General features: G+C 36.4%; 2 protein-coding genes across 2 annotated transcripts; both read left to right on the forward strand.

Moving 5' to 3' along the window:
- Positions 1–1,560: 1,560 nt before the first annotated feature.
- Positions 1,561–4,754, forward strand: LOC114750499 (protein NRT1/ PTR FAMILY 5.6-like). Its single transcript, XM_028939092.1, has 3 exons — positions 1,561–1,636; positions 1,755–1,969; positions 3,336–4,754. The coding sequence occupies exons 1-3, from the start codon at positions 1,561–1,563 to the stop codon at positions 4,752–4,754; spliced, it is 1,710 nt and encodes a 569-aa protein (XP_028794925.1).
- Positions 4,755–8,184: 3,430 nt separating this feature from the next.
- On the forward strand, positions 8,185–9,197 carry LOC114750501 (protein NRT1/ PTR FAMILY 7.2-like). Its single transcript, XM_028939094.1, has 2 exons — positions 8,185–8,521; positions 8,626–9,197. The coding sequence occupies exons 1-2, from the start codon at positions 8,185–8,187 to the stop codon at positions 9,195–9,197; spliced, it is 909 nt and encodes a 302-aa protein (XP_028794927.1).
- Positions 9,198–10,336: the final 1,139 nt, after the last annotated feature.

The following is a 10,336-nucleotide window of genomic DNA, read 5'->3' on the forward strand; positions in this document are numbered from 1 at the left end:
ATTTGGGATTCCTTTTGGGTCATTTCCTGAGCTCACTTCTTTTGGGATCGTGACACAAAGCCCAATCACTGAAAGCTTAATATGGCCCATGAAAATGAAATGCGACGCAAACTTGTGACGTGACAAGCTTTCACCGCAGGCAACATAACTATTGCTTAATATTTAAATATGTCCACCAGGTGCTGTGCATGGAGGTCGGCCGGCGTGGTATGATTGGCTGGGAAATTTCGTCCCCATCTTCTTTATTTCCCCTTTGTCAACCATGCATAGTCTTATGCAGGGTGTATTAGACATAAAGGTAGGACGGGAGGAAATAATTACTGACCGCGTCTAGAAAAGAAAAAGGAGACACGTCGATTTCTTCCCTTCCCATATGGAATGTTGAGGTATTTGGGTTGACTAGGAAGCTTCCTCGTCCCCCGCCTAATAAGTGTATCTGACTGGTTTTCCACCCCCTGATGAGGGAAATACGTCCCTTCCCTGCTATCATTTTCATCTTTTCAGAAGTCGACTCATGACTTGGTGTTGTGTAATTTAAAATTTCTTTTATCTCTGGAAATGGAATTTGGTTTTCCTGAGAGGAAGATATGTAAGAGAGTTCGCAGCGTTCTCTCTTCACAACTTGCAGACCCGTAACTCCCTCGCTATTTGAAGAGTAAAATACACTATAATTCTTTTTTTTTTTTTTGAACTGATACACTATAATTCTTTTAAAGGGCAAAAACGAATCGATTGTATAAAATACCTTGGCTAAAGGAAAGGGTAGAAAATACACAGAGCTTCCTTTTATGTTACATTACTTATAAAGATATTTCTATTTTCAAAATCGTTTTTATTTTAATATTTTACATTAATTATAAATATATTTTTATTTTAATGTTTTCAAAATTATTAGAAACTTCTACTGAAATCAAAGTTAATCAGTAATTACATGGTTGGCACTTGGCCCAAAAAAAAAAAAAAAGCAAAGTTACATGAGACACCTCCCTCTATTTTTAAAACTTCATTTTCATCCATCTAATTATTAATTCATCATTAAAATATATTTTAGACCAAAATACCCCCAATAATAATGAATGTTGTGCTAAAAAAACATTTAGGATAAATTATGCCATAACGAAATTTTCTCATCCAAATAATGGAGCTGTGCGGTGCTACTTCAACTTCATATTCCATAAGAAGGAAAAAAGTAATGTGGATAGCTAAAAAGTTGACCTTGGAAAAAGGCAAGTCAAAATTGCAAGAGTGAAGAAGTTGGTCGTGTCAAGTCCATATTCATGCACAGTGAAGCTATAAGCTTTATGCATCGCGAAGAAACTTCGTCTCCACCTCTTTCCTCCTTCTGTGTTCATACTTACTGAACTCGAGACGCGTTACATTATAACACATATAAGCTCCCATGCATGCACGTTTTTGCTTGTTATTTTTGTTTGTACAAATATATGTGTGTGTGTGTGTGTGTGTGCGCGCTTCCCACATTGAAAGACCTAAGCTTCAATTCGTCTCTCTAGCTCTTTCCTCCTGTGACTTCCTACTCGTCTGTTCATATTTACTACGACGATGATGATCATCACAGCTATCCTGCAAATGCTCCGCAATGGTTTTGTCCTCTCCAAGACTGTCATCTTCATCTGGGGTAACATCAATTTCTCTGTCTCCAGATCAAAATCTCTCGCCACTCGTTAACTTCTTTTCTTTTTTAATTTGCTTTCGTTCCACACCCACTTCTTTAATGGTATATTTCTAATATTCAGGTTTAGTTCTCAGCCATGCATTGGTAAACAAGGGGGTGGTGGACGTTTTCGCGGATTTCCTTGGAGATGATGACTATAATCTATGGAAAACGACTATGCTTGTGAGTTTTTTAGATGGATTATCGGCTGTGTTGAAAGTTGCTGTCATACACGTATCAGAGGCTTACATAGGTCGCTTCATGGCCATCATTTTCTGCACGGCAGCCTTTATTATGGTTAGTTATAGTTATCTTAAACTTACGCGACACTACAAAAAAACATGGTTTTAGCGACGGAATTTTGAATTTAGCGACGGAATTAGCGACAGATTAGTGACAGATTAACGACGGAACGGATTACCGAAGGAATTAGCGATGGAATTTGTTCCGTCGCTAATTCCTTTGTCGCTAATTAGTGACAGAGTTAGCGACGGATATTCCGTCGCTAATTAGGGACGCTAATTTTTCCATCGCTAATTACCAACAGAAAATCCGTCGCTAACTCGATTTTTTTAAAAATAAAATAAAATGCCACATGGCACCTCTACTAATTGCCACGTCATCACTGGGACCACCTCCACGTGTCGCTGCCACCTCACATCTACTGCCACGTGTGCGCCACGTGTCACCACCACATAATTCCCTTCTCAAAGTGACTTCTCCATGGCTTGAACCCAGGACCTCCTCCGTGCGCACGTGCGGCTTGACCAGTTGAGCTGCAATAAACCTGTTAACTTATTATGTAAAATTATATATATATTATATTATTTTACACAAACAATTATATATACATATATATTATTAAAAACTAAAAATATACTATATGATAATTTTAATCATAACTATTTTAATCGCTAATTTCTGACGGAATTGCGACGGAATTTCCGTCGCTAATTTTTTTTATAGATTAGCGACGGAATTAGCGACGGAATCTTTTTCTGTCAGACAATTCCGTCGCTAATTCCGTCGCTAATCCATCAAAAAAAAATTAGCGACGGAATCTTTTTTTTTTCCAGACAATTCCGTCGCTAAATACAGATTAGCGACGGAATTTAGCGACAGACAGAAATTTCGTCGCTAATCGGTCAAAAAAATTAGCGACGGAATTTCCGTGGCAAACTCCGTCGCTAATTTGCGACAGAACAAATTCCGTCTCAAATTCCGTCGCTAATTTGCGACAGAATTTGTTTCCGTCGCTAATCAGCTGTTTTTTTGTAGTGCGAGCTAGCTATATTAACTAGATTACTTAATTTTCTATCCCAATATGATAAAAATACTAAATAAATGACTATTTAAAAAATGAAAAATAAAATCAAGAAAAAAAAACTTTAAATTCTTCAAAAAAAATTTTAGCCCAAATTTAGGAATTTAGTATTAAGAAGAATAGAGTAAATAAAAAGTATTTTAATATAAATTTTAATTTAAAAAAGTATCTTTTTAGAATTTTCTTAACGAAGTCAACAATTTACACGTAAGTTTATATTTTTAAAATAAAGAAGAGATCCGTGTGATTAGGACAAAATGCAAGGGATGTGAGAATATTTTACTCTAAAATTTAAAATTCAAAGGATGAAATGAAACAAGGTATTATTTTTTATTGCAGGGGTTGGTGATACTATGGATTCGAGCATCACATCCGGATATCGTTACTTTGGTTTTCGCAATAGTACTCATCGCATTAGGCACGGCCGGAAAAGAGCCAACTTTAAGAGATTTTTTTGATTATCAACTAAGTGAAAAGGTAAAGAAAAAATGTACCGAGAAAAACGAAGGAGAGGACAGGGAATCATCACAAGAGAAAGAAAGATCAGATAAAAATGACAGCAGAACTACTAATCTTTGGTGGTCTGTCGCTTCCGTTATAGGTTACGTTACAGCTTCCTTGTTGTTAGGCTCAGCTTCTTGGCAGGAAAATTTTGGATTGTCGTCCATTGTTATGGGAGCTACGTGTTTACTGTTTATCATCGGCATTTTCTGCTTTTCTCTTGAGAAACCCTCAGAAAGCCCTCTCACTATCATTTACCGGGTCTTTAAGGCAGCAATTAAGAAGCGCAAATTGCCATACCCATCTTCAAAACAGGGCTATAACAATGAAGGTTTAGATGGTTTATCAGAAGATCTCTTTTATGAGAAAGAAAATGGCGAGGTTCACTTGTTGCCACGTCATCCATCGTTTTTGTTGTTCTTAGACAGGGCTGCTATGATGAACAACTCCGATGGTGAAGAGAGAGTAGTAAAAGAAGAGGTTTGTGCAGTCGTGCAAGTGAGAGACGTCAAGAACTTTTATCTTGTTCTTCCCTTGGGAATCACCCTCTTCGCATACAGCTTGGTTTCTGCTTCTGGTAATACTTACTTTGTTCTGCAAGCAAGCAACTTGGGTTCTTATTCCATTGGTGGTTTCTATATTCCTATCATGGTTTTCTTTGCAATCAAATCTCTGGTTACTTTTGTGGTCCGAATAATCCAATCAAGATATACAGTGGTGAGACCACTTTGGAGCATGGGTGTTGGGATGTTTTGCTCAGTAATTTGCAGTATTGCAGCTTGGCAAGTCGAATGTCGTAGGCTCTCTTTGATAAGGTTTCTAAAAAAACCAGAGGATGAGATTCCCATAAGCATCATGATTTTAACTCCACAGTATGTCTTGCTGGGGCTAATGGAAGGATTTGCAGAGGGTGGGCTTGAGGATTTCTTGAGTGATCGTTTGTACTCTGAGTCAATGAAAAACTTTGCGGGACCGTGCATTGAAATGTTGCTGGGGATTGGGAAATTCTCCAGCATCCTATTTGCATTAGTATTTCATATGTGGATCAAGGACGCCATCAACCGTAGTCGCCTGGACAAGTATTTTCTGCTGTTGGCATCACTCAGCTTCGTGTATCTTGGGATTTATATATTCTATGCCAAGTTCAAGTTCCAGAGACCCCAATTTGTATTTCCAGCAGAAACCATCCAAGAGACTATTACTGAGAGGATGGATGAATTATTACCAGTCCAGGTAGATATATTAATCGATAGTTAGTTGTGTTATCAGTTCAACTGTAAATTAAAGTAACTTGTGCCATATACTAAGTTTCCTTTATTATTTAATTTGTTGGAATGTGCATGCCACGTGTAATCTATAGTATGAGCTACGTGCAGCTGAGTGAGTAGCGTATCAACATGTACTATTCCTTGAAGAAGAGCCATTTTAAATATCGAAGAGGGTCACTGGCACTGCTCCGCGTATATCGAACCAATGAGCTAAACACTTAATTACCTTTCTTTCTTTCATATTCACTCCACATACATACTTAACACTCTACTCTTTAATATAAGTCACTTGTAACAAATTCTCACATGTCAAAAAATATATTAAAGAAGGGTAAAATTTTTTTTTAAAAAAAAAAGTACTCCTTCGGTCCCTAATATAAGACCTATTTAACTAATTTGATTAGATTAAAGAAATTATGTAAGTTAGTTAATTATAAGAAATATGACATATTTTTTTTAAAATATCATAATCATCTTCTTTAATATTCTTCCTTTCCCTTCTACTTGATGATGGTTGAGTGAGTATCTATAAGGGTAATTTAGAAAAAATTGATAAATATGATAAATAGATCTTATATTTAGAACCAAAATTAACTTAATAATTACATTTTATATTAAGAACCGGAGAAGCATTAAATATAAATCTGCGTATCTCTCTATCAAAGAGTGTGTCTGTGTCAATATCTCATTGGGTGGAGGAGGAGGAAAAATATGATGGAACTGATCAAGCCCAATCACGAAAGCTTAATATGGCCCATGAAAATGAAATGTGGCGCAAACTTGTGACGTGGCAAGCTTTCCCCGCAGACAACGTAACTATTGCTTAATATTTAAGCTTTGTCCACCATGCATTGTGCATGGATGCAGGCAAGCGTTGTATGATTGGTTGGGAAATTTCGTCCCCATCTTCTTCATTGAGGCACTTGGGGTTGACTAGGAAGGTGCGTCGATCTCTTCCCTTCCCATATGGAATATTGAGGCGCTTGGGGTTGACGAGGGAGCGTCTTCGTCCCCTGCCTATTAAAATGCATGTGACTGATTTTCCACCGCGTGATTGGGGAAACACGTCACTTCGCTACTGTCGTGACTTGGTCTTATGTGATTTAAAATTAAAAAAATTGTAATAAGGTCCCACATAAAAAAACTAAATACAAAAAATTCCTTAAAATTATTTAATTATTCTCAAACTTTAAGGGACCTCATTGTAATAAATTTTATTTGTTTTATTATCAAATTGCTTTTATTTTTTTTAAGTTTGTATTGACAATTGAAAAAGTAGTAGTTAACAACTTTAGGTATAAGTATTAACAACTATCACAGCATGTATTGACAATACATTTTCTCAGCACATCACAAAATATAATGCATAAATTGTCAATACCTGCTGCAATAGTTGTTAATTCCCACGCTTTAAGTTGTCAACGATTGCTTTTTCAGTTGTCAATGCAAATTAAAAAAAAAAAAGAGCAATTTGATGATTAAACAAATAAACTCTCTTAAGGTCTCTTGAGATTTCAGAATAATTTGATGATTTTAAAAAACTTTTTTGTATTTAATTCTCTTGGGTGGGATTTTGTTGAAATTTTTCCTTTAAAATTTCTTTTAAATATTTTGGAAACAACAACATTTATTAAATTAAAATAGTATTATAATTATAAATCTACCCATGACATCCATACGACACTCGTCTCATCGTGCTTGTCCTCCCCTGAGGTTTTTCAACTTTGTCACCATTTCTTGATTTGTTTCTCTCAGCTGTTGGATTTCTGAGGTTAATTACAGAGCGAGCCCCCTATAGTGTTTGTATACCATTTCCTTCTTTAGCTGTCGTCGATTGAGTAGTTGAGTTTAAATGACTTGAGCTGAGTTCCCGGGCATTGTGGTCCAGAACAACAGTTCCATTCAAATAATGAAGAGATGGAACGAACCGTATCATAGCTTACCTAATACAATGAACCGACTCGCAGATGAGCGGCCCACGGGAAAACTTGAATGATGCCAGCTTCCTCCTTGTCAGTTCATACATATATAATGACTTCCTCTAGATTGTTATATAAACATAAGTTATAACGCTTGCTTTCTCTTAACTCAATCATCAAAAGGAAGAAGAGATCATCCGGCTACGGTGGCATTAGTTCTCCGTCTAGAACGATGTAGACTAATAGTTTTTGCAGAAGCTTATTCGACTGCCTCCGCAATGGCTTTGTACCTTCCAAGACTGTCCTCTTCATCTCGGATATGTACACCCACCCACACACACACACACACACACACACACATATCAACATGCTCTTGTATGCTGAGTTAGCTATTTCTATTTCTATTGAATATCATTTTGACGAGATTCAACAAGAGCTAGCTAGCTTCTTGCTCTGATGATATTTATGATTCGGGTTTAGTTTTTAGCCATGCCTTGGTACAAAAGGCAGTGGTGGACGTTTTGATAGATCTTCTTACAGAAGATCTTTGTCTCGGCCTAATTAACGAGAGCTATTGTGCTTACGAACATGCTATTCTTCATGTCAGCTGTGTTCAAAGTTGCTGTTACTCACATATCAGAAGCTTACGCAGGTCCTTTCAATGTCATTATCTTATGCACCGCGGCCTATACCATGGTAAACTATCTCTTAATAATCTTTCAGCTTTCTAAACATACTCGAATCATGGATGGTCCCGTTGGCGGATGCTTATGATAGAAAAAATATCGTGTGTGTGTGTGTGTGTGTGTGGCCTGAAATTCTGTTCTGTATAAAATTAAGTGATTACACGCGGTTATAAATTAAACATCTTCTGGCGGCGAGTTGTCTCTGTTATGATATGTTTTTAGGGGCAAGAAATGAGAAACACTTATGCCTTGAGTTGCGATCTGCTCCTCTTCTTTCTTTCTTTTTTTTAGATAAGAAGTGCATTGTTAATTACGGGGTTTGATGCTACTATGGTTTCGCACTGGCTTGATTTTAGCCATAGTACTTATTGCGTTAGGCAAAGCAGGGGAGGAGCCATCTTTAAGAGATTTTTTTGACTATCAGCTGAGTGAAAAGGTGAGGGAAAAGTACCCAGAAGAAAATAATCGCAATGGAACTCGCAATAATCTTTGGAGTACTACTGCTTCCTTCACCGGCACTTGTATGGCTATCTTTTGGCTAGGCCAAAGCAAAGTTGAATGGTTGGAAAAGTTCGGAGTTTCGTCTCTTGTTATGGGAAGTACGCATTTATTATTCTTCTTCGGGATTTTCTGCTACTACCCTGAAGTAAGGTCCATAGGAAGCCCTCTTACTACCATTTGTAGGGTTTTCATGGCAGCTATTCGGAAACGTGGATTGCCATATCCATCGTCAAAAGAGGGTTATTAGTCCCATAATAATAATACTCAACAAGGTTCAAATGAGTCAGAAGAAAGACCCACAAAAAGCACTCTAATGACCTCCATTTCTGGGACAGCTATTGAAAAAAGTAGAATATTGCCGTACCCTTCTCCAAAAGAGAGTTATTCCTCCAACAGTTCAGATGATTTGGAAGATCCCTTTTATCGTAAAGAAAACGGTGATGTTCACTTGTTGCCACGTGATGCATCATTCTTATTGTTCTTGGATAGGGCCGCCATAAGTAGAAGCAACAAATTCGATGCTCAAGGTCATAAAGAGAGAGATGAAAAGGTTTGCACGGCGGAGCAAGTGAGGGACGTGAAGAGCCTTTATCCTTTAATACCCTTAGGGCTCATCATTTTCTTCGCCTACAGCTTGACTTTTGCTTCTGGTAACACTTTGTCATGCAAGCACAAAACTTGAACCCTAACGTTGGTGGTCTCCATGTTTCTGTTATGGTTTTCATTGTACTCCAATCCTTGGTTGCGTTCGCAGTGAGGACAATCCAAGCAATCAGAGGACTGGCGAAACCAACTTGGGGTATTTGTATTGGGATGTTTTGTTCAGTACTTTGTTCTATTGCGGCTGCGCTAGTGGAACTTCATAGGCTGAAGCTGATCAAGCCTCCTTTCAAAGAAGACCCCGACCATATCATTCCCTTAAGCATCATGGTTTTGACTCCACAGTATTTTCTGCTAGGGCTAACGCAAGGATTTGCAGAATATGGACTAGGGGCTTTCCTGTGTACTGGGGTGCCTGAGTCAATGATGAACTTTGTAGAACCGTGCATTGAAATGCTGTGGGGGCTTGGTAGTTTATCCAGCGCACTATTTGTATTGATTTTTCATAGCTGGATCAAGGAGTCCATAAACAATAGTCACGTGGATAAGTATTTTTTCATGTTGGCATCACTAAGCCTCGTGTTCTTTGGGATTTATGTATGTTGTGCCAAGTTCAGGTTACTAAAATTACCCCAGTTTGATGGACCTTCACTACCTAACCAAGGCACTATTGGAAGGATGATGAGTTTTCAGCTGGAAGTTCTGGCGGAAAATATCAATAGTTAATTGTGTTATCAGTTCATGATATGTAAAGTTATTATTTCAAGTGTGGTTTAATTTGTGTTTGTTATAGCGGCTCATGAAGTCTTCACATCTTTTTTATTTATATATGCCATTTGTAATATTCTTCTGAGCAATAATAATGGATTGGTCACACTGGTCATTAGTCACCTTTCTTTCTTCTTTTCTTCTTCTTCATGCTTTCGATTTTCGTGTCCGATAACATATATCTTGATCGGAACAATATTTAAATGTCTTTCAAAGCCTGTTGGAAGACCTAAAGGCGATCATGAGATCAACAGTTCTCGAAAATGAGGAGTGTATGTTTCTTATTAAAAAAATGATAAAAGATGTTTATATTCATTAGCCATATCTTTCTATTAAGGTCTTTTTGTATTTGTATTCATAATTAGACGTCTTATTTATATACTCCTTCCTATCCTGTTTATAAGCTTCAAATTTTAAAAGAGATATGATCTATTTTATAAGTTTCAATTTGGGTTTGTCTTAATATTGAATGTATTTTTTTAATGTTACCATTTATTATTTCTCTCTTATCACATCTTCTCACACATTTTCTTTTATTCTTTTTCTGATTTAGTATAAGAGAATATTTAAAAACAAAAACCTAATTATGGCATATTTATTATTTTTAATTAATTTTACCTAATTGTTCGTTGTTCGTTAATTAATTATTTGAAAGTTATAATAAATACAGGAGAAAATATTACATTATTACTACCTCTGTTGCTACATTTGGGAATTAGTTGAGGTGATTTTTTAATCCTAAATGTCTTATCTCAATTTTCACTTGATTAATTATGTGCTAATCATTAAATGAAAAGTATATATCATGGCTCAATTTTATTTTCTTGTCCTGTCAAGCTTGGGACAAATATAAATTTCACCAAACAGACAATAAAACAATTAATTAAGTTCGATCAGTTCGTAAGATCATTGATCAAAGAGGAAAAAAAATACTACCTCCAGTCTTTAATATAAGACTCTATTTGATTTTTATTTTGGTCCTAAATATAAGACCCTAATCCACTTTGTATCTCATATTTACTCAATTTTTTCCAAGATAGTCCTTCTAATAATTATATTTCTAGTCAATACACTTGATTAGTAAATATATTTTAGGA

Source organism: Neltuma alba, unplaced genomic scaffold, assembly GCF_004799145.2.
Source record: "Neltuma alba isolate B1F8T4 unplaced genomic scaffold, ASM479914v2 tig00006484_pilon, whole genome shotgun sequence".
NCBI lineage: Eukaryota > Viridiplantae > Streptophyta > Magnoliopsida > Fabales > Fabaceae > Neltuma > Neltuma alba.

What these genes read in the sequence shown, in the direction of transcription:
- LOC114750499 (XM_028939092.1), top strand. Translation starts at nt 1,561, where the DNA reads ATGATGATCATCACAGCTATCCTGCAAATGCTCCGCAATGGTTTTGTC. An exon ending in GACTGTCATCTTCATCTGGG is followed by an intron (nt 1,637 to 1,754) that starts GTAACATCAATT and finishes TCTAATATTCAG; the next exon opens with GTTTAGTTCTCAGCCATGCA. An exon ending in GCACGGCAGCCTTTATTATG is followed by an intron (nt 1,970 to 3,335) that starts GTTAGTTATAGT and finishes TTTTTATTGCAG; the next exon opens with GGGTTGGTGATACTATGGAT.
- LOC114750501 (XM_028939094.1), top strand. Translation starts at nt 8,185, where the DNA reads ATGACCTCCATTTCTGGGACAGCTATTGAAAAAAGTAGAATATTGCCG. An exon ending in CAGCTTGACTTTTGCTTCTG is followed by an intron (nt 8,522 to 8,625) that starts GTAACACTTTGT and finishes TTGCGTTCGCAG; the next exon opens with TGAGGACAATCCAAGCAATC.